Below are 25,529 nucleotides of genomic sequence, written 5' to 3' on the forward strand. Positions count from 1 at the left end.
ACGGTGTGAAATTGTAATTTTGAGAGACAAGCTCCAGACACTCTCAATTGGATAAATAAAATTCTTGTTGGAACGTTTATTAAGTTTCAGTAAAATCCTGTTTGAAGGTTTGGGTCTAAAAGGTGTATACGAAGAAATGGGCTTAAGTATAATTTCATTTAATTTATAATTTATTGAGCTTACTTCTCATGGTAGATATTTATGTCTAAAGGGCAATTGCTTATAATTTTAATTAGGTTGGCATACGCATAGGTTTTGGCATACGCTTTGGGTATTCCGAATGCAGTGGGAGGTGTAATAAGGTGGTGTAATAAAAAAATAATTGAAAGTTTTGATCTAAGCTCAGACCATTCTCCAATAATAGTGACATACAGTACAATAGCTCATATATTGACAAAACCATAAAAAGTAATTTCTGCAAATACTGATATCAATGCGTTTAAGAGCTATCTGGAAACTGCTGTCAGCCTGGATATCTCGCTAAAATCAGGAGAGGAGATAGACCATGCTGTGGAGCTTCTCACAAACTAGATCCATAAAGCAAGCTATATATGTACGAAGCTTCCAGCCAGAAACTCACAATCAAATCAGCTCTATCTCAGAGCTGAACTCCGACAACAAATACAACACAAGAGAAATCTGCGTAAAAGATGACAAGAAACTCTGTACCCTGCCGACAAAAGAGCGTATAACAAGGTTGCATCTGATCTTAAATAACTACTGTCAACTTTAAGAAATGAATCTCTCCCTGAATATCTTATAAATTTAGATCCACATTCTTGTAACCACGAACATAATTAATGGAGAGCAACCAAATATCTTAAGCGACCTGCAAAAAGAAACACAGTAGTCCGAAACTGTAATGGCGAATGGTGTAGATCTGATGACGAAGAAGCCAAAGCATTTTCTCTACACCTGCACTCTGTATTAAAGCCAAATGATATTGATAACCCGCAAACAGAAAGGGAAGTAGATAACTTTCTCGAGTCACCCTGCCAAATGAAGTTTCATCAGAAATTAAATGGCTGAATAGTAAAAAGGCTTTAGGTTCGGACAAAATAGATGGCATAACCTTGAAAAATCTACCACCAAAGTGTATACGATTTCTTACGCTTATACTTAATGCGATCTTAAGACTTGACGACTTCCCAAGCCAATGGAAATGTGCAGAAATTATAATGATCCTTAAACCAAACAAGGCAGAACATTAAGTGATATCGTACCGTCCCATTAGTTTGTTGTCAATATTTTCTAAAGTATTTGAAAAAATACTTTTAAAGAGAATGCTGCCAATCTTGGACGAATTCGCTATCATACCCGAACACCAGTTTGGATTCAGAAGAGCAATGTCACAGGATTATAAATGAAATTTTATCAGCATTTAAGAGCAAAAAATTCTGCACTGCTATATTTCTTGACGTTCAACAAGCGTTTGATCGAGTCTGGCATGAGGGATTATTATATAAAATCAAAAAGTGGTTACCTGCTCCATATTTTTTATTATTAAAGTCATACTTAACCAATAGACACTTTTACGTGCAACAAAAAATTTATACTCGCCCTTGCGTTTTATAAAAGCTAGACCTGTCTTATACACCCTATACACACACGGCCGATATGCCGGTAATAAATACCTGCACTGTGGCAACATACGCGGATGATACACCTATATTAGCTACCAGCTCATCTACAGAGGAAGCCTCACAGCTCCTGCAAGCAGAGCTACGCCTTAATGAAAGCTGGTTCCTTCTTTGGAAAATTAAAGTCAACGCAAATCTGCGCATATAACTTTTGCATTAAGAAGAGGTGACTGCCCAGAAGTGTCATCAGCAATTCAACAAAGTAATTGAATAAAGTACCTTGGCTTGCGAAAGTACCTCGATCGCAGACTAACGTGGAAAAACCACATAAAAGCAAAGCGCTAGCAACTAAACTTAAAAAGTTTGAAGATGACTTGGTTGCTTGGCCGAAAATCTCCACCTTCCACACTGAGATCTCGAAATGCACTCCTCCTTAAAGGCCTCTCGAAGCATTTGATAAGTTTTCGATGCATTTTTGCCAAGTCGCACACAAAACTTTATGGCGTACCGCTATTCCAGCGAACGCTCCATCGCACCGTGACACAACAGAAAAAATGACTTCGCTCTACGACACGTCCTACCACTTCTATTTCTCAGAGCGAACTGAGACCGAGCGCGTTGGAAAGGAGAGACTCCGCCCCAAATTTTCAGACAGGTCCGAGCGTGCTACGACAGGTAGTTACGTGACAATGAAACCATGCGCATTACTTTCATAAAAACATTTTCATAAAATTTTAAAAAACATCTGCGAAAACTAAAACGTTGTTTTTTAAATATAGTTTCAAATATGTGTGCGAAATTGTAGTCATTTATACTATAATTTTCGTCACTAAGAGAATTATAAAAACTATCAATGCTTGAAATAATCGAAGGGAAACTCCTCATTTTCTTCAATTTTTCTCCTTTAGACTACGTACTTAGAATATTAAAATCTTTACCCTCAATATAGCTTGAAAGTTTTTCCAAGCTTGAATTTAAAAATCTGACTGAATCTATGTATCTTATTTTATATCTGCTTGTAGAATTGATTTAAATTGTCTGCGTAAGTACATATAGAGTTCTTTATTACAAGGTATGGGACTTAAATCCCCCTCCAATTCATAATTCATAATAAATGTCATATTTAGATAAATTATCGAACATTACAGGAAAGAAAGGATCACCTAATCTATACTTAAGCTTACCATTCTTATGAATATGTATTCTCCCGAAAATTGGTCAAAGAATTTGTGCAGATCGCTCGCATTTATTTCCTCCTTACAATAATTACCTTCTTGAACCTGTTCACCAATTGAATCACCACTCGGTTTCTTGGGGTTGGACCAATATTTCTAAAATATACTCATAGTTTTTCCTTTAATAATTTTACAACGCTTTTGTAAACAATCTATGCCTGTAAAATTATAACATTTGAATTTCCTTTGTATTTCCTTGTATTTACCTTTGTAGGTCCACAGCTCTTTAAGTTGGAGGTTATATTTATGTAAGTTAACACGAGCAAGTCAGAGGGGTGCAACGACCCGCCGAAATGCCATCCAAGACCGGGTGCGTCAACAATAACATCGTCGACGCTGAGTCAGCCCAGTAATGCATTTCGCTTTAGCGAAAGCGATGTACAAGGGTCAGCGTAATGTTAGGCGGGCATGTGCGCACTGAGTGACCGTCGAAGGCGTGAAGCTCCGGACGGCACGAGGCACTGATCAAGCGCTCTGCTGGGTCCGCTGCCTCCAACCGAAGACCTTAAGGCCGCCTAATAAATTTGATTTGTAGTTAGTTCGTAACGGATTAGAATAAAGAGCAGTTGGCTTTAATAAAATAATACAAACCTAACTGGTTTAATTTGTACAATATAAAATTATACTGCACATGCCGTAAGTAGCAGAAGAATTCAAGCACATTCTGTAATTTTCAAAAACAGTCTTAATGTTTGCATAATTCACCTCTGGAGGAGATAATTATTGAGATAGCCTTTAAAAGATTTTGTCGTATAAGGCTTCCAGGTACAGCTCGACGGGGGCGAAGCGCTGCGAGGAATGGAGCTTCACCATGGAGACGTCTGCGTATCCGCGGGGCCGCTTCCAGGTGGGGTTCGGAAGCCTCAGTCCCGCCCAGGGGAAACGGCTGCGTATTCGAGGGGCCGTTCCCAAGTGAGGCTCGAGGGAGTGTAAAGTTCACCCGGGGAAACGGCTGCGTATCCGCGGGGCCGTTCCCAGGTGGTGCTCGAGGGAGGGGTGAAGAGGAGATATCGGCGGGTGCGGGAGGAATTTAAATATTTCTGGTTTTAGTTTCGTTTGTGCAGAGTCTAGTTTGAATCCTAGAATCTAGTTTGACCTATCCTTGGTTCCTACTGTTATCCCTACACTAGCAAGTCCTCCCCGTAGGGTGTCGGCCCGAGGCCCAGCTCACCCAGATTTACTCCTCCAGGTGTCCATAATCCTGATCCTTCAGCGCGAATCCTGCGGGCAGCGGTCGGGGCTCTAATCCTGCCCCTTTCCCTAAGCGTTGAAGTTGTCTTATTTCTCCCGAATCAAGTTTTGTCGTCTTCGGCTTTGCTTCGGCTTGCCTAACTAACTGTACAAGCACAGTTCATGCGTCTGCCGTCTCGTTCTCTGCCGCTTTGCTTTGGGTCTGCCGGTGTTGGCTCTGCCGGTGTGTTGCTGGGCTCGGCCCTGTTGCTGGGCTCTGCCGAGTATGTTGCTGTGCTCTGTGTGATGAGCGCGGTCTTGCCGGGGCGTGTGCGTGGTGGTAGAGCTTAGCCTAACAATGTACAGATGCCCTTCTTGGGTCTTGTCTGTATCTCTTAGTCTAACCTTAAATAGTAGGCTTTTATTAATACCCTAAATCCCAAAACATTAAACTAATTAACCTAATGCTAACTAAGATAACCAATGTTACTAGACCCTATTCTAACTAAGATTACAAATATTACTAACAACTCAATACATATGTACATAACTTGTGAGGTTCCTCACATATCAAATTTTGCGTTGTTTTTCTCAAAATGTCGGACCCCGACAATTTCGATTGGAAATTTAATTACCGAAAAATCAGGACTTATTTCGCCATACACAATTATATTAATTAATATTAATGTGATAACTTTGAGGTTGTGTCATTCTTTTTCTCGAATATTTACTTTGCTGCGGGATTGTAAAAATGCTATAAATGCTATTATGAGCTACTTAAAAAAAATACGTTAGTATTCCGCACGTCTATAAGAGCATATAAGTCTTTAATTTTTTTATGAGCTTTTATATATCCGCCGGCAGGAATGTTTTCCAGTTTTACTATTGTAGTTTCAAAATAGTTATGTAAGCAATCTATAGCCGAATTTATCTAATCAATAATGTTTTTATTTATGTATACCGATTTATTAACAGTTTTACAGTGCTTCATTGATTCCACTGTAACTGTATTTACCATAAATTCAATTTAATAGCTCTGTAAGCTATCATATTTAAAATTTTAATTATATTGTTTTGACATTGCTGATAAAACTCTTTTAAATGTACTATCAATTCTATATGATTTCTCAGGAAATGTCCTCTTAGATTAAAGCAATAAGCTATTTGCATTTTTTATAAATTTCTGTCAACATGGTTGACGTTTTCTGGATGCCTGAAAATTTTCACCGCAAGTAGGACATTTTTTTGGTGATTAGGCATTTTCTTATCCTATTCCACCATCAATCCTTTTAAAGCCTTAGCTAAAGTCATGGATTGGTCTTCTTGATGATTTCATCGGTTTTGTAGATCATCCAGTTTTCCCCACCCACTAAAATGTTAAATGAATTTCGGGGTCCATCACAGCGTTAGTAGTGATCGTCAAATTCATAATACCCGTTACTCGTAGAGTAAAAGAATATATTAGATTCCTTTGAAAGTATGTAAAAGGAAGAAGGTAACGTTTCCGACGTATATATAATATTTAATTTTATGGGGCATACTAGCGTAATGTAAATGGGTACAGATCACAGATAATCTGAAATACATTTCTTTGTAGGAAGCAGTCATAGCCTAAATTAAATTCAAGGGTATGCACCGCACCTTCAGTCTGTCCTCAATTTTCACGAAAGATAACGGGGTGTCGGAACATTTGATGAGAAATGTTTAGAAATATCATACAAACTGGTTATAGGGTCTTGTATACCGTATACAGTGGCTCACAGCTTATTTCAACCACCGTCGATCTGAAACTTCAACGGTAACAATTTTTGTAGTATTTTTTTAAGAATTAATAATGAAAATGTACCTCAAATCAATGCAACAGCTTATTTCAACCAGTTTGTAAAATTGGTATTTTTTCCTATGCTTAAAACTATAAAAAATTTTAAAAAATTTTTTGTGACCTCCCTTGTTGTTAACAACCATTTTAAGGTCTTTTCGGTTCGAATACACTAATTTTTGGGTGAGCTCTGGGATTATTTTAGCCCACTCCTCTACCAAAGCGAGATCTTGTATTAAAACGTTTTAAAATGGACATTCGCGGGGGAAAATTGCAGAAATGGTTTCGCTGAGTTATTCTAAAACATGAAGGCCCGTTTGAACTTAGCTAAAGAGCATTTAAACAAGGATTCCGCTATTTGTAACACTGTTATATTTGCTGATGAGTCCAAGTTCAATATTTTTGGCTCAGATGGAGCATTATATGTGTGGCGAAAGCCAAATACAGAGCTGCAAGCCAAACATTTAAAAGCCACAGTGAAGCACGGCGGGGGCAGCGTCATCGTTTGGGCCTGTATGTCGGCAGCTGGAGTTGGGATGCTCGAATTTATAGATTCAACGATGAATAAAATGCGTTACCTCGATATTTTGAAGTTAAATTTATTGGATAGTGCGGAAAAACTGGGCATACGGGAAAATTTTCGCATTTATCAACACAATGACCCAAAACATAGGTCGGGCATTGTGCAAAACAGGCTAGTGTGGAATTGCCCCCATGTAATGAAACCCACAAAACAGTCGCCAGACATGATTGTTATAGAGAATTTGTGGGCAATTTCGGATATAAACATCCGGAAACCCCAAATTTCCAATAAATCTGACCTAAAGTAGCTTTGGTAGAGGAATGGGATAAAATAATTACTAATTAAAATTAGTGTATTCGAGCCGAAAAGACCTTAAAATGGTTGTTAACACAAAGGGAGGTCACACAAAATTTTTAAAAATTTTGTATAGTTTTAAGCATAGGAAAAAATACCAATTTTACAAACTGGTTGAAATAAGCTGTTGCTTTGATTTGAGGTACATTTTCATTATTAATTCTTAAAATAATATCTTGAAACATACAAGAAATATGTTGCGTTTAAATTTTTTTGATACAATTTTTAGTTCAGCTTTTACAGACCGTTGAAGTTTCAGATCGACGGTGGTTGAAATAAGCTGTGAGCCACTGTATATACAAAGTCAACTAATCATAACCATAACTAATAATAAAACCGTTAAAAATGGCCGTACCCGCATATTCCAAGTACTGTGGAAGACGTTTCCTTCTACCTGTTACATATTTTTCAACGAATCTAGTACACCAATTTAATCTACGATAAATTAGCAATATATTCGCTTTAAGCTTTATGAATTAGGTACCATCTTAAAGTGTTAAGACCACCATAAAATTCTATGGTGTGTATTTATTTTAATTATGCGCATAAGCTTTTATATTTTTTTTCATAGAATGGGTTTTCGTATATAAGGGTAAGTTAGGGACAATTTATTTGGTACATTCAGTAGCCTATTTTCTTCTGTTTTAATTATAAATCTAAGGCTGAAAATGCTGATTTCCGTGTCTTATGTGATATTTGCTGTTGCCATTGGCATTGTTTTAATTTCTTACGTATTCTTACTCTTCAAATGCAATCAAAAAGCATTTGTAGAAATCGGACTCTTATACCAAGAAAAAAAAAATCGATGTTTTAATCAGGCCCCAGGACCACATCCTTGGCCAATTATCGGAAACATAAATTTACTTGGTCGATTTCAAAATAACCCATTTTACGGTTTTGGCACATTGACCAAAAAATATGGCGACATTTACTCAATAACTCTTGGGCACACTCGGTGTTTAGTGGTAAATAATGTCGAGTTAATAAAAGAAGTCTTAAACAAAAATGGGAAATACTTTGGCGGACGTCCAGATTTTTTTCGCTATCACAAGCTTTTTGGCGGGGATCGAAACAACTGTAAGTTTATAAAGTAAACTACTATTTTAGTTTTTAATCATTTTGTCATTAAATCAATAAAATGTGTTGTATTTCATTTGGCAAATAACAATTATTGTTTAAATAAGTTTACAAAATGGTTAAAAAATGTGTTTTAAAATTTCCACGTCCAGACAAAAAATTTGTTCTAATGTGTTGATTCCAAAGACTATGAAAAATTACAAAAAATGTTTACCAACCAATACCCGTTACTCGTAGAGTTAAAGATTCGTAAAAGATTCGTTGAAAAGTATGTAACAGGCGGAAGGAAACGTTTCCGACCATATAAAGTACATATACATATTCTTGATCAGGGTCAATAGCCGAGTCGATCTGGTCATGTCAGTCTGTCCGTCCGTCTGTCCGTATGACCGCCTCGATCTCAAGCACTACAAAAGAATGTTCAGATTAAGTGTGCAGCTTCCAGAGACATAGACGCAGGTTTGTTTCCAAATGTTTCCACGCCCACTCTAACGCCCACAAACCCCCCAAAACACATACGCCCATTGCAGTGGGCGTGGCAAAAAGTGTTTTGTCTAATCGTTAGAAATTTACAAAACAAACAAAAATATAGAAAAAATTCAAAACATTTTTTAAAAGTATGGGCGTGTCAGCTTTGTGGGCGTTAGAGTGGGCGTAGCAAAAAGCTATAGTCAATCACTCGACTACGTGATACTCTTTACTAAGCTAAGGGTACCGCAATGTTTTTGGCATACTATAGCATAGAAACATTGTTTTTAAAGTTTGGATCGGGCAGCAAGTTTATTGGCTCTAAAATCTGTATACTCCAATAGGCCCCGATATCCCTAAAGTTCGGTAATAGTTAAGTAGTAAGTTTTTTTCTACAAAACTAGGAAAACAAGAGAAAACGTTGCAGTCGAGTTCCCCGCGACTGACAGATGCCTGGTACTCAGCTATGGAAGTGTGAACAAGAAATTTCAAAATTTTTCTGATAAGATAATAAAATGTACCTGAGCGTGATAGTTTTGAGCAGTTTGTACGCGATAGAAGGGGCATGTGTTTCTTGGAACCAATAGAAATTGGCAAAATCAATAAAATTTACAAAAGTAATACAAAAGGCAAAAATGTGGGCGTCTCTGGAATCTGCATTCTTAATCTCAATTTTGTATTGGCCGGATCGACTCGGCTATTGATGCTGATCATGAATATATGGTATATGGAATATATATATGGTCAGAAACGCTTCCTTCTACCTGTTATTTATCAACGAATCTAGTACACAATTTTACCCTACGAGTAACGGGTATAACAACACTGTTGTCGATTTCCTCTTTTAGCAGATACCCGTATTCAGATGGGAGTGCGAGAGAGTAATTTTAAAATTCTTTAGGCATATCGATATAAATTGTCAAGACACGCATATCGGCAAGACAACTGATAAAAGGAAAAACATGCAAAGGTGTGGTCGTAACAGCATTAGGCAGCTTACAGACGCGGACAAAATGCTTTTAGCTTTCTAACACTAATATAATAAATTCATTTCGAAAACAATTAATTATATATTTTGAAAACAATTAAAGTAACCCCTGGTGTGCCTCAGGCCATTTAGGACCACTATTATTTGGCTTGTTCATCATTTATCACCCACCTCAAATTGTTAATTCTGCATCAGTTAAATTTTTCGCAAGCTATGTTTAATTGTACATGCCAATGTCATTAACTGACTTTTTTTCTCACCTTTATTTCGATCTTAACTATGAAACAGACCCTTTGTCTAACGTTATGTCTTGTTATCGTAATCTTTGTATTCGTATTCTATGGAGAAGCATATCCTTTAACGCTGTTTTACCGGTCACGTTTAAGATGTTTTATTTGATTCAATGACTATAGTTTGATGATCCTTATACAAACAAGTAGTTTTTCTCTTGTTTGTCCATCGATTGTATCTTACTATTCGTGTATTTGGTCATCCCAAACTATAACCTACCAAAATATGTTAAAATCCGTTCAATAAAAGTTCTAGAGGTTTTAAGAGGAATGCTGGGCATCAGTAGCCATCTTATATTGCCAGACTCCGCTTGTTTGATATGGCCATCCTGATCAACCGTCGGACTTATCATGGTGTTATTTTCTTGCACAAATTAGTTAATGGTATTGGTATGTGCTTTGCAGGCCCATTCGACGACATCGGCGTTTGCCTCTGCCAGTGTGGAAGTCCAATTATGGTCTTAATGACTCTTTCCGCGTTCCTTCTAGCAGTTAAAATGTCTTCAGTCATGTCTTTTTTTATGAAATTTACTTTGGAACCAACTATAACAAATTGGTATATTTCTTGCCCTGTTCTAATTAGAAATTTGTATGTAACAACCATTTGATGTGAGCTGGGCAAATCGTTAAAAAGTTACCCTAAATGGTTTTTGTAATAGATCTATTAGTATAAATTTATTTATATACATGTATAATATACTTGTATACATATACATAGAAGAGGTGTGACCACATTACAGATTTGGAAGTGGCTCCGTAATGTTTTGGGGTTGTTTCAGTGGCACTTTAAAACAGTCGGTATATATATGTAATTTCATCCAATGACTGAATCTTGCAACATGACAATTCTCTGTAACACAAGGGTTGGATGCCTACCAAATTTTTAAAGGACTTCGATGGTCTCCACAATGACACGATTGATAAAAACGTGAAATAATAAAAATTTTTCCAACTAGGTTGCAAGCCAGTATTAGTCGTATTAGTAAGTCCTCTGCAAGGTGTATGGCTCGACGGTTAGACAAGTAAATGCTACCTATCGTTTTTGAGAACGCCTTCTGATAGACGTCAAAAATAATTGAGTCCCTTGTATATAAAAGTTTGGTTATAAAACTGTTTTAAACTGTTAAACTGTTTTTTAGTAATTCTCCCTTAAAAAGGTACTGAAATTACATTCCTATTCTTGCAATACAAACAGGTTGTCTTGGAACGCTTGATGATATATCGGATGATGATAGTACGACACTATCAAGTCGTCCAGCGTATGAATAGATGCGTTGTCTAACTTGCCTTGCACTACCAAACAGGAATAAATTTGTATATAAATTTGCGTGCCGGTCTTTTTTTTCTTCCTTGTATATTTGAAGCCACGCTAACATGCATACCGCCTTTTCAGCTTAGGCCTTTGACCACTTTTCTTTCAATTTCTTCCATTTTCTTTTGACTACTTCCCACAAAAGAATCAAACCCCTTGATTAGATGGATTAGATGTGTAGGGAACGAGTGCCACTCACTTTCCTTTGTTTCTGATATCGTGTATGCCACAAACAGTTACCACAATTTTATTGCCACAAAAACACTGTCTGTGATCAGAGAAAATCCAATTCAGCTATCTTCTCGAATCTTTCCAAATTCTGATATTTCAATGGCGACATCATGACTTTTAGCGAATAGCTGAATTTTTGCCACCTGTAGCTCTAGCCTTGATAAGTTTTATCTATATCCTGTCCAACTGTCCGGTCGACTTTTTAAGTCGTGTATAAATAAATTTGCCCACCTCTTAAACCAAAATATTTTTATTACAAAACGTTTGCCCACTCATTAAAAATAGTTTTTGGCGTTTGCCTACCCTTAAAAATAAATATTTTCTTTTGCCCACCTAAAACTAAATATTTTCAATAAAAAACGTTTGCTCACCCATTAAAAAAAATGTTTGTCGTTTGCCTATTCTTAAAAATAAATATTTTCGTTGCCAACGTAGTTTGCGCTGCCAGCTTTTTGGCAGCTTAATTTTCCAATTAAAAACTCAGCCCTAATTTGTGCAACGTTATAAATATTATTTAGTGAATTTGCGCTTAGAATATCGGCGACAACAACAAAGGAATTTGGCTGTGAAAAAGTTCGCCGATAACAATGCTTGGCGATCAAGAAACGAAGAGTGAGAGCCAAAAAAAAAAAAAAAAAAAAAGACTGCCGCTGCAGGCTGATAAGCATTGCGATGAAAAACTGAGAGAGGGCTGTGTTCAAGCTGCGGCTACGGCCTTACATTATTATAGGCATAGAAATAACATTGTTTAGTCTTAAGTATCTACGGAATTCAATTTTGTTGTTAAGAAATCATAAGGAGTTGGATGCTCTCGACATTCACCCCCCGTTGGAATACGCGCTTTCAACAGAATCATCTAATAGCATTCTCGGTTGACCAGCAGACACAACTTCCTGACCGTTCCTACAAATGATGCCGGATGCCGGATGCCGTCCTTAACTCAGCCACTCGAGGTACGTCACACTTTGGAGTAAGACCGACTACTCGAGCAAGTGGCCAACTCATTGGAGAAAGATTCTCGGTTGACAAGCACCAAATCATCTATGCAAAGAGGTCGACTTGTTGATCGCAATTCGGAGCGCAGGTGAAGCAGGGTTAGATTATCCTTACGCCGACGAGCCCAAAACATCTGCTGAAGGTGTGTTACTTTCAGCCATCCGTCTAAACGATTGAAGTTCAGAGCAGTTGAGTCAGGCTCCACAAGAGTCTCAGCAAATCCGCAAAGAAGATAGTGTGCGGAATTCAAAACATCAAGACCGAGAATTAACGATTGCAGAAATACAGATGTAGCGATACAGATGATGCTTCGCCGTCTTAACTTCTGCTTCCCACGATCCCCCAAAATGTGGTGATCGGGTGCGCCAATCGATATTGTCAGCCATACAAAATTGGTTAATAACAATTGCGTACAGCTGTCGCTCATGAAAGCTCCGAATAATAGACAGAGTTAGCGACGCAATAGAGCTTGAGTTTTTGAAAATTCCTTTAGACTGTAAGGGAATCGTCCCACATATGCGTACGCTGGACGAGACGTATAATAATTTTAGTTTCGTGCAAAATATCGGAAACCCAAAGCCCAGGATGGCGATTACGGGAAATAAATTTGAAGACGTATTCAAATATTCCTAGCATTGCTGGGAATAAATTGATAAACTTGCAATTGATAGTAATATCCAAATATAAGGATTTACTTGGTAGCACGCTCTTTTGGAACTCAATTAATGGTCGTTTAATAACACATCAGGCCGGCCAGTATTTTGAACCTTGTGTAAGAAAGGGCGGACCATAAAACCAAATCTATCTAGAAAGAATATCAGCAGGGTTAATATCGGTCTGTACATAATGCCATTTCATGCCGCCTGTTAGCTCCTAAATAGAGGCCACTTGCTTGGCGATGAATACATTAAAATTAGAAGGTTCCACCCTGATCAAAGGCAAAGCCACTGACGAATCACACCAGCAGAAATATTTCCCATCGAAGCATCCAATCTGCCTTACGGAATTTATAAGTTGAAACAATAAGACCTCGAAAGCTCCAGCTTCGGTACCGTCAATCTTTTTAAGGGTGTTACTCTAGATTTCGAGCACAGTATATAACTAAATGCCTCCTAGGACTTAGAAACAATGTACACGGAAGCTCCGTACGCTTCCATGCTGGATCACAGAATCCATAAACTTCTAGGGGACCCTTTGGGTCTGGTACTAATCTGGGAAAGGTTAAACGCTTGCATTCACAAAATTGCTGCTGATGTCCATCCAGATCGATTGCAACTCTAAAAGAAGACTTTCCTCCCAGTTCAGATTAGCCTTCCACAATTGCTGCAAGAAAATCTTGCATTTAGCAACTGCAGGTCCGATAAGTCCAAGAGGGTCGTAAATATGAGCAATAGTCGATAAGATAGAGCTCTTACTAGAGGCAAAGACAAGAACGAAAATAATAAATTATCCGTAGATGAATTCCATTCTAGACCAATGGTTATGTCGCTCCCGTCATCAAACTGCAGAAACTGCTCCTTCTCCTTTTCAGCAACGCCTTCTAGAACAGCTAAATGACTAGAACATCATTTGCGGAGTTTAAAGTTGGCACAGGCCATAATCTTTGAAGTTTGTTGCATTTTGTTTATAACCTCAGAAATTGAGTTGCCACCTAAAATTTAATCATCTACGTATAAAGCATCTCATCAAGTAAAACAGCCGATCCAATGGGATAAGTAAAGCTGGTGCATTGCCCGCATTGACAATAAGGAAACTGGCTTGGTTCCATAAGTGACTGTGTCCAACTAGAACTCCTTCTTAGGAGAGTCTCTCCACAAGATGCATTGGTAATAATTATGTGGAGCCATCATACGGACACACCGATACATTTTGCATATGTCTCCAGTGAGAGCATATATATGTACATATTATGCATATGATCGAAATTTCATTAAAATGTCAAAAAGTTAAGTTGTATAACAGGTCCTGCTAGGAGCGCCTCATTAAGAGGAGCGCCTCGTTCAAAGCACAATGATGCGGCAGAAAATAACTGCACAAGGAAATATCCGCAGAGTTAACCAGAGACATGTAATAAGTAAAGGCCGAATATTGTTATCTGAGGCGAGGCTGCCACTCTAGCTTGCGCTCCAGATTTAAAAATCTACGGTGAGGTTGCGCGTAGGACTTGCCTAAATTTGCGAACTTGGATTTAAATGGCAAATACACAGAGTATTCACCTGTAGGTAATCGGGTGTAAGTATCAACAAAATGCCTCTCGCAATCTCGCAAGCTCTTCCTTGGTTTTTGCGCAAACTGCCTCATTGCAGCTCTCTAACACCCAGAACTGGCGAACAACCTCATCCAGACTATCATCACTTTGATTATCCAAGACACAATTGGCAGTCAACGTAAAGGTATTAAAATGGCGTTGTCCACCCAACCAAGGCGAGTTTTTTGAAGAATTGGCAGTCCAGAAACGAGCTTGATCTGTCCGACGCATAACAAATCATAGAACATGCTTGCTCCAATCAGCAAATCGATTCGCTGAGGCTTGTTGAAGGCAGGATCCGCTAACCGAATTTTTGGCTGGAATAGTCCAGTCTTCTATGTTCAAGACGATGCTGGGTTGATGGTCTGTTATACTCATACTCATTACTACTCATCAGATGGGATTTCGGCAAATTTTTGCAATTTTGGTTGGAAGCAACTTTGGACTTCGATTTGATTAGCGGTACCTTGGTTAGCCCATCTGATCAGAGTGTGTGAATGTAGGTGAAGCATCAATACGCTCTGGTGGAGACATCTTTATTTGGATGTCTCGATCGAGCCCTTTATGACACAGTTTTTCGTTCTGGTTTAATCGTGCCCGTTTTTGCTTTTAAGTGTCGGGTGAGTGCACTTGTTTTGGTTGTTGCTGGCTCGGCAGATATGTAGACCGCTGTTGGTATTGAACATAGGGTTGATGTTGTTGCTGTTGCTATTTTTTTTATTTATTTATGTTTAACATATATTTATGTATAGTTATATTTTTTGAGGGGGAGCACAATCAAACCACGTTTTGAATTTAATTTTCCTGCACTAAATAATGCTTTCCCCATTTGGGTGGTCGACACGTTATTTTCTAAAAAATGCTGATGATCCCGACGCAGCTGTACAGACCTGATGTACATTTCGATTATTTAATCAGGAGTGCGGCTCCCGCCTAAGATTTCGTCCATATTTTATATCACCTCAACGGAGACTTTTGACTCCTTGCCGCCCATCTTGGTATTCTCTTTGGACTGGTTTCAAAGGGATGGTCTTTCTTCAGGTCCTGGTCTTCCTTCGAATGACGAACGGCCTTTCAATGACATGAGTCCTTCTGTTATCCTCCTTTCATTCCGACTTAGAGCTTCAATGGGGCCTGGAATACGCTAGCGATATCGAGGTACAGCATATAAATGGAGTATTGTGAGCTATTGTGGCCGTTGGACTGGCTTTTCGACCCTCGTTAATTGATTATCTAAATTTTTTTTTATTGCTACTAGTCTGACTTAAGGAACAAGATGCACCCCTCCTATAAAGAGGGCTTACTTAACAGGATCATAACATGTTATACATTTTGTCGGTTAATTAACAATGCTGTCATCTTAACCTTGGCAGCAACCTTCAAACGCGTTCTTAATCTAAATCGAATTATTTATAGATAAAGGTTGTACAAAATATTGACCAATCTTCTGACAGTCTATTGAAAACGGTTAATATAATTATTTTTTCTCTTTGATTACCAACTACTTCATTTCTTTCATTTCTACCATCCAATAAGCGTCGGGGTGGTGTCTTCCGAATGGGAACTCCAGACCATGTAGATGCACTGCGTGTCCATGGGGCAGTGGCGAGGTAAAGTCCTTTTTGTAAGCAAGTACGATGCTGGAGATGCAACGCTCTACCGAGTCAATATTACAATTTTAAAATATAAACCACTTTCAAACTAGTACGTAGTAGAAACAATTAAAAAAATGGATGTGCCAGTAAAAGTGCAAACGAGAAATTTCAACATTTTCTGAAATATCGGTAAAAATTAAGAAAAAAAATAATACATTCTAAAAAAATTAAAAAATTTTTAAATGTGTATGCGTGACAGTTTTGAACGGTTTGTGGGCGTTAGAGCGGGCGGGGCAAATCTATAGAAATTTATAAGATATAACAAAAATTTAGAAATAGCACATTTTTCAAAAGTGTGAGCGTGGCAGTTTTGGGCGGCTTGTGGGTGTTAGAGTGAGGGTGTGAAAAGTTTTGACAATTCGATATAAATTTACCAGACTAATAAAAACGTAAAAGGATCTAACTTTTTTTAAAAGATTAAAAATCACTTGCACTGCGTGGTTTTTACTAGAATCAAGCTTAGTCTCAACTTTCTAGCTTTTATTGTTTCCGCGATTATAGCGTTCATACGGATAGCTAGACGGACCTGGCTAGGTCGACTCTGCAAGTGATCCTCTATCAAGAATCTATGTATATATACTTTTTAGGCTCGCTTTCTTCTACCTATTAAATACCTTTCAACGACTCGAATATAACCCTTTACTTCACAAGTAACAGGTATAAAAAATAACGCACATGAAACTTGATATAGAGGAGTATAAACTTCGTGGCAAATGCACTGTGAAGAATAACAATAAAGGATCTGAAAAAATATCATCAAATATTTTACAAATCCCAGCAATACAACAATGTATATAAAAATACTGCGGAGAAATAGAAAAATTATTTAGGTGAAGGGCTTCGAAAGCCAGTAAACAAAACATTTTAATTTAATTAAATAAAATATAAAAATATTTCTGAAGATAATATACAAAAATGGGCAATTAAACATTTAAAAACTTTAAGACTACCGCTACTCAGCCCGGGGACCCAAATAGAAAATACAATAGATAGAACAGCTATGCTGTCGTCATTCAACAACGATCCAGGCATTACAAAAACCTTGGCCAAGGTCAAAAGACATTATTTCTGGAAAGGTATGACTCAAAATATTACGGAGATGTACTCGAATAGGTGAAACATGCCAAAAATATAAAAGTAATGAAACATAAAAAGACTTCATCGTTAACAACAGATATTCCAACCTGTGATTCCGACAAATGGACAGTAGACACAATTGGTTCACTACCGAAATTAGAAAAAAAATTAATATCCGTCAATTTTTGAATTTTTTATATTAAGGAATGGTTAAATTAAAACGTTCATATCAGGCATGGGAACTAAATATACAAAATCAATTATATATTTCTTCCAAGTACTTATGTTAAGCTAACAAGCTCTTTTATGAGTTATTTTAAAGGAATGAGACGATTATTTTATATGTAGCTAGATTTCGAATAAGTTTTTGTTTTTTAGAGCGTAATTTGCGTCTTGAGTTTTTTCATCAATATATTCTCAATATTCTTGGGGGATCGCAACTAACATCAGATGGCGTACGCGAAAAAATAGTTGATATAGTCTCCCTTCCGCTTTTTTGCTCTTTATTCAATGCTTTATAAAAAGTCTATACGGCAACTTCATAATACCTCCCTCGTAGAAGCCCCCCTCCTTATTTGCGAAGTACTCGGACAGCCACTTTTCACAAGCCTCTTTTGAGTTCAACTTTACACCACCAAAGGCATTCGCCATGGACAGGAACAGGTGGTAATCACTTGGCGCTATGTCCGGGCTATATGGTGGATGCGATAAAACCTCCCATCCGAGCTCTCGTAGCTTCTGACGAGTCATCAACGAAGTGTGTGGTCTGGCGTTGTCCTGGTGGAACACTACACCCTTCCTGTTGGCCAATTCTGGACGCTTCTGGTCGATCGCCTGCTTCAAGCGGTCCAGTTGTTCGCAGTAGATGGTAGAATTAAGCGTCTGACCATATGGGAGCAGCTCATAGTGGATGATTCCCTTCCAATCCCACCAAACACACAGCAAAACCTTCCTGGCCGTCAATCCCGGCTTGGCGACTGTTTGGGACGATTCACCGGCCTTCGACCACGACCGTTTTCGCTTGATATTGCAGGCGTTGATTCGGTCCAGAAGGTTTTTTTGCGTCAAATCATGCGGCACCCAAACATCAAGCTTTTTTTTGTATCCAGCCTTCTGCAGATGGTTTAAAATGGATTGGTGACTAACTCCCATCACCTGGACGATGTCACGAGATGCCACATGCCGGTCTAACTCGATGTATTCCATGATTTGATCGGTATTTGTCGTCACAGGTCTTCCGCCGGCTGGCTTATCCATGGCGTCGTTTTCACCGGCTCTGAATCGTCGAAACCATTCCTCCGCGGTTCGAAGTGATAGAGTACCATCCCCCAAAACACCATTAATCTCACGGAACGTTTCTCTAGCGGATTTGCCTTTAACGAAGGAAAACTTTAAAATAGCGCGAATTTCGGCGTTACTGAACTCCAGGTTTACACGTCTAAACCTGTTGAACGCAATATCCAAACTAACCATGCATAGCGTCGTTTTGTAGGTTATGTCAAGACCTTTCAAATTATGTATAGTATTGCCAGCGCTTGTATTGTATCTGTAGCGCTTTGTACATTGCCGCGAAATTCAAAGGACAAAAAGGCGGAAGGGAGATATTTGCCAAACTAATATTATAAGCGAATTACAAATTTAATTAAATCCCAACTCAGACAAAAAGTTTTTCATCGGTTGCTTTTTCGCTTTTAAAACTCGGTAGTTCCCTCTTACCATAAATATAAACTAATAACAGTGATAATGCCACCCGGCGCTCAACCTTTCTCTCTGCGGAGTAGCAGTTTGACGGATACGGATATTTCTGGATGCAAGTGACTTTCTGTGCGGCCTCTCAGCCCAGTGGAACATTTCCTCTCAGCCGCGACCACCGACGGGGCTAGTTTAAAAATTTAGGGAAATAAGTGTAGTGAAAACACATACATTGTGCAAAATATGTAAGTGGGAACCAATGCCTATCCCCTTTTAAGTCTGCAACTAATACCTAACAATAATATATTTTAGTGCATTGATGTGTTATGAACCGTTACGCGAAAGCGGTCAGAGATATAACTATTTTCACCGACTATCAGTCATTGTCGTTCCCGCGGTATCGGATTCTAGCCCCAACGCGAAAATTAAAAGGTGGACGGAACGCATTGAGGAAACCGGTGCGAGAGTAACCTATAAGCCTGGCTGCAGGACGCAGAATTGTGCATAGCGACGATTCACAGCTAGATTTCATACCAAAGAAACAACGGAGAAGGCCGCAAATTGCTTCCAGAACCAAATTATTCTGAAGGAGGTTAAAACGCACATTCCTTTTTTTCAAAATAATATACGACACGCCATCAACTTCCCCGGCAAGGAGTCATCACTCGACGATACAATAGTTCCGAAGTACATTGCGACTTGGTCACGATAGCAATATTACAACATGAAATTCACAGCCACATAATTCTGGCACTATAAAAACCGGGTTACGGCCACAGTTTTTAAAAGTTTTGTGATATATATTATTTAGATTTGCCAAGACACTTTTTGGCACGCCCACAAACTGCCCAAAACTGTCACGCCCACACGGCGATATTTTATCACTTTTTTATATATCTTGTAATTTTTTATATATTTGCCAAAAAACTTTTGCCACGCCCACTCCAACGCCCAAAAACTGCCCCAAACTGTCACGCCCACACGTTTAAAATATGTTGTGATATTTTTTACTTTTTTATATATTTTGTAAATTTCTATAGAAACTGTTTGCCACGCCCACTCTAATGCCCACACTTTTAAAAAATATATTATTTATTTTAAATTTTATGTTGTTTTTATTTCAAAATACAGTTGTGGTCAGCATTACTTACACAATCTTCGATGTCAGCGGTGATATGACTTAAAGGCCCAGCTTAAATTTGTATATTTTTTCTAAGTTGCGTGATAACGAACTTAGCTAAAAACATACGAATTGCTATCAGGAATATTATATCGAAAAATCCAAAGAAACGGGATAACTCGTTGTACCAAAGTCGTTTAGGTGGTCTGCTGTGAATAATGTGCATGAAGGCATTGAAGACCTTGCCTTGAAAAAAGAACGAGTATTTTTGGATTGAGAAAATGTCTAAATATGTTTGTAAATTTGTAGTTCGACTTTTAAGCTGTCATCTGAAAAATACAAATTGAATAATATACGATTCCAAAAAACAAGGGAAAATGACCAAAAGAAATACGCGATCGTGATAATAGATGAATTTACTAAATTACTACAACAAAGTTAGATAGAGATAGTTGCATTCAGGCTGTTAGATTTTTATTATCATTAGTTGGTTATTTGCTGAGCAAGATCGTTTCTCAAGGTCTATGCTTAGAGACTTTTGCTCTGCTCAAATAATAACTTGCACTAGTCGCGCCAATGGCCAAGTGGAGCGTGATATGTTAACTAAAGCTGAAAATGGCCAGGATTCTTGTCAGGATGCTTTAGGTGAGGTTCAATTGGCTGTTATTTGCAAACCCATTAAAGTTACTCATTGGTAAAGAAGCGATACGATTTGGTCTTGTACCTGTTGTGGAAAAGTAACTATTCCTGATGTCCCTCAAGTAAGAGAAATGGCAAAACGTAATATAGGAAAGAAACCAAATTACTATAAAATTATATTTGACAGAAATAAAGCAACTATTGTTAAACGTAAAGTCGGTGACTACGTATTACTTACGAAAAATGCTTGAGATCGGGATTACCACAGAGTTTGAAAATGATGGAGGTTATCATGAAGATTGCCCATCGAGCCAGTGAGGGCTGTGACCTTGAAATTGTATAATAAAAAATAATGAACTTCTAGATAATTTTCGGATAATACTGTTCTCTGCACATATGGGCCCAAGTTATGTTGCAGTTGAGTTGGGATGCCGAGGGTGTTCGGAAGTATTAAATTATTTGGCCGGTTTAACGACAACTGTGTGCTATATGTTTTGGCCGAATATGTTGTTATGTAAGCCGTGAGCTAAAAAAAACGAAATGTATCGACTGGCCAGTTAATTTGAGTTTACTGTGTACTTTACTCTGTAAATAATAATAATATCAAGTTATGTTATTAAGTTGAAATGTAATTACTCTATGAAAGAGCTGTATATCGATATTGTTATACCCGTTATTCGTAAAGTAAAATTGTATTCTAGATTCGTTCAAAAGTATGTAACAGGCAAAACGAAGCGTTTTCGTTTCTGGTCATGTTCGTCCGTCTGTCTGTCCGGCATGCAGCTTCCAGAGACAGACGCAGCGCAAGTGTGTTTCCAAATGTTGCCGCACCCACTCCAACGCCCACAAGCCGCCCAAAACTGTTACGCCTACACTTTTGAAAAAGTTTGTAATATGTTTTCACTTATTCTCTGTAAATTTCTATAGATTTGCCAAAATACTATTTGACACGCCTAATCTAACGCCCAAAAACCACACAAAACTTATACGCCCACACTTTTCAAAAATTTGTAAGTTTCTTTCATTTAATTATTATAGTCTTGGTGCTGATAAGGCATGTATGGTAAGCGCGACTGCTTGGTTACTTTTGAACACAATACTCCCTTTCATGCTGCGATTAATTGTGACTTATATTGTATACATCGTATCTGTTCAGCTACCAGCGTTAGTAGTGGCGCAGTTGGGCTCCCTAGGTATAAGATTTATAAATAAGAATATAAATATAAATAATAATAAATAAGAAATGCGCCCGATATTATGAATTATTAAATTACACTGAACTAGCGGTAACATTTAATAAGCGGTTAACTAACAAACTTTGCTTATCTTATTTAGTTTTCTGAAATCAACAACAAGCCGTTATTTGTGTGGCCCCCATTGCCGACGTACATGTAAAGTTTTACGAGCGGCAATACGTCTTTTTTATAAACCTTGATACGTACCTTGAACACGTATATTAGTGTTACATGTTCTATAATATTTTTTGGTAAAAATAGTTTTACCGTTTACTGTCTTTAGGAAGTCTAAACCCACAATATGTATGCGTGTTGTATCTTTGTCTTGGAAAAGGACTTGGACCGATGAAGAAGCATCCGATGTTTAGGCACCAGGTTGTCAGCATAAGCTCGCCGTATTAAGTATATTATAAATATATTAAATGTATTTTTGCAAGTGTAACAGTGAGGATTAAGTCCTCAAGGTTTGTTATTATCATTGTATTCTTTGCCAAAATTGTTGCGATTGCCTTGAGGGAATTTCCAATCATATTAATGCTACGTGCTTGTCGGTGGTGAACAGTCAAAGAAGCTATTAAGGTGGCTATGTGTTGTACGTCAGCTTTCAGCACCTGTTTCATGTGGTCCTTGGGTAGTTTATCTATAAATTTCCATGTCTCGTCGATGTAAGTGTTGAATGATGTCATGTTCGTCGTGTTTCCCATGTAATAGTACGAGTCCCAGATTGTTACGTCTCCGTCGACTATAGGTATGTAGTCCGCGTGGGAGTAGTTGTTAAGTCTCAATGTTGCTTCGGTCATATTTATGGTTGCCATTGTTAAACTGAAAAGATATCTTTCCCTAAATGAAAATTTAACTTTTTAACTTAATTACGTCCTTACGTCTCTCGTTTGTCACCGAATGTATTGATCTGATGTACTTTATGATAGCAAGGAGAATATTTTCGACAGTATCATATACCTGTGGGTCTATTATTGACACTTACTTTGCCTAAAAATGACCTAAGGGCGAATAGGGTTTTCAGTGGGGGAAAGTCATAGATAGCTTTTAATTTGTCAGGCGAGGACTGAATCCCGTCTCTGCATACTGTAAATTCCAAATGAGACACTCGAATACCCAAAGGTTTTTCAGGACCTACTCCTTCCTTGGACTTGGAGATGATTATTACGTCATCAACATAAACATAACATAACCTACCAATTTGTTTGCGGAGCACATCATCAATGGCCCATTTAAAAATACTTGGGACATTTTTTAGCCCGAAGGAGTGTCTAAAACACTTATACTTCCCGTTGTTGACAGAGAACGCTTTCTTTTTCCTGTCCCATTAAGCCAATTGAATTTGGTGTAACCCTGACTTGAGGTCCAGCGATGGATGGTATAGGGTAGTTGTCATCGGTTTTCTTTTGATTTAGTTGCTTAAAATCAATAACCATACGCTTTTGTCTGTGCCACGCTTCGTCGATGCTTTAATTTACGGGGACTTTGACGATCGTATTGCCATTCGCTAGAAGTTGTTTGACCTTTGCGTTGACAAAGTCAGACACGCCCACGAATGCTTATATAATTTTGTTGATCATACTATCAAAGGTGGATCTGACAGCAGGAGAGAGGTCTATGTCATTAATCCGAATACGGTTCATCTTTTCACATTAAGTGAACTCGATTTTCTCTATGTAATGTTTATTGACGTTACTTGTAAGATCTATTTGTGCGTTGATCTCTTTCAACAGGTAAAGGCCAATTATGGCATCGAATACACTAAGTGACTCTACCATGAAAATGTAGGACTTTACCCCGAAAAGGTGGATTACGCATTTCTGCTCAATCCTAGTGCCCATAAATTGATATGACTTGAAAAGGGCTGTCAACTGGCACCCATTGTGCCAGTTCAGGAAGGCGTTTTATGTAGTTTTACAAAGGCCCTGTGCCTATCAGAAGTCTGATAATTGGCCTTATGAACGGAAGCAGGGAGCTTCCGCTAAAAGAGTACAGCTTTCTGCTCCGGACAAATCGTCTTCAAGTTGTGTCGTTTCATGCTGTGCCCGTGACTCGTATTCTCCGTTATTTTTATCCTGTGGGAGGTGATTTAGATTTTGAAGGGTCTTCATGGACTGGTCCCTGTAACTTTAATTGCTCCTGTGACCCTGTATAGGTTGCCCGAAGCGAGTTCTTCTGTAAGTAGGGCTTCCTGCTTTGAGAATTGCCTTCCTTTCTTTGTTGGGCGTTCTGAAGCCAGATCTTAGTCTTTTGAGAATATTGCTTTTGGGGGTGTTTCCTCAAGGTGTTTTCCAAAATTTATTTCAAAGATGCCACTCTCATTACTTGATTCGACCTCCTGACCTAAAGGTAGGGCGAGGTCTATGGGTTGTGCCGAAATCCTGAATCGAAAACGTGAAATGCGTCGCTTCTAAACTATTCATTCAATACAGTCGCTGCGGCTGAATTGTGTGTCAGTGAATGAGGCCAGCAAGGCATCTGCTGATCCCCTTACATTATTTCTAATTATGGATACTGCCTGTTAGTGTCTTGAGCTGCCGTTATATCGAACACTCTGTAGGCTGCGGAAGCGGCTTGCCTCCATGAAACATAGTTTCCTATTTTCCCGTCAAACTCGGGGATTGACTTTATAATATCGAGCGGCTCGTCGCAAGGAGCCCACGGCACGATTTCTATTTCTCGTAAAATTTCTGTCTGTGGTGCAAAAACTGTTGTTCTACCATACTGGTTTGTCAGAGAGGCTATCTTTTCCTCAAATAAAAGGGCTTTTTGTTCAAAGGCTGCCTAAACCTTTGCCTCTACTTGTTCTGCATTCTTTTTTTTTGTTCTTTCTAAAGGTTATCAGTTTGTCGTCACTACTTGTTCACACTATAAACTTGTGCGTACACTTAATGAGTTCAATTCGGGTGTTTGAATCTAACTGTCTTTTATTTGCAGCTGCAGCTGAGTTTTATTCTTAAATCTATGTTTGAGGCCTATGCCGCGCTAATCACCTCCCGCGTGGGCATATCTCTTGACACTTTGGCAATAGGCCGCTGCAATCGTACTTATCTGTAGTTGCCACTTTTTGAGGAGTAATTATTGTTGTATCCCCTAATATTGCTGTGCATCATGCAAGTAGTTGTATAATGCCTTGATTGGGCAGTCTTATAACTTGATGCTGTTCGTTGCATCTTATATTAGCTATTGTACTCCGAAACAGTCTAAATAGCCAACGGTTGGATCCACTTATCTCTTTGATGAACGAATTGCCTTGGAATTCCATCATTTCGCATGAGTGTGCCTTGTTTGGTTTCAATGGTGATATTTCGCAATATCATCCGCTTTTTTCCATGCCCAATTACTTTCGCAAAGCCATGTTGTCGAATCCTCTTGTCTGCATTGGTTAATTTCCATTTCAGACATTAGGTGATGCGTTTATGTCTGTATTGAACACACAAAATTTAGAATTCAATTCGGAATAAGCTTTGTTCAGTTTGTCCACAGTGGTATTGGGATTACTTCAAAGATATCCGTTTCCTGATTGTTGTATATCGGCAATTTTGCTTCAATGAATAGGACATTATCCTTCAACATAGTTTGTGCCTTCATCAGTTTATAGATCAGTGGTAATTGTATAACTGAATTTCCACTCGGTAGCATTTGTTTTCGTCCTAATTTTTGCTTAACTTTTTCAAGCTCCTCCAGCATTTTGTTAGGTTGAATTCGTCCTTCACTAATGTCCGTTATCATTGAGATCGCTGTTGCTTGTTGGATTTCTGCCTCTTCAATCCAGTTTCGCACTTGATTTGATAACATAAGGAATTTAATTGACTCCTTA

The 25,529-nt window shown here is 38.3% G+C and overlaps 1 protein-coding gene across 1 annotated transcript in view; it reads left to right on the forward strand.

Annotated features, from left to right (window-relative positions):
* Positions 1-7,296: 7,296 nt before the first annotated feature.
* The window catches only part of LOC6544253 (cytochrome P450 307a1), a 50,454-nt gene continuing 32,221 nt past the window's right edge, over positions 7,297-25,529 (forward strand). Inside the window, exon 1 of the mRNA XM_001973784.3 lies at positions 7,297-7,758. Within this exon, the coding sequence (XP_001973820.2) occupies positions 7,350-7,758 (409 nt within the window). The 5' untranslated portion in view covers positions 7,297-7,349. The remainder of the gene's footprint in view (positions 7,759-25,529) is intronic.

The sequence above is a fragment of the Drosophila erecta genome, unplaced genomic scaffold (genome assembly GCF_003286155.1).
Source record: "Drosophila erecta strain 14021-0224.00,06,07 unplaced genomic scaffold, DereRS2 tig00000021-arrow-pilon, whole genome shotgun sequence".
Taxonomy (NCBI): Eukaryota; Metazoa; Arthropoda; class Insecta; order Diptera; family Drosophilidae; genus Drosophila; species Drosophila erecta.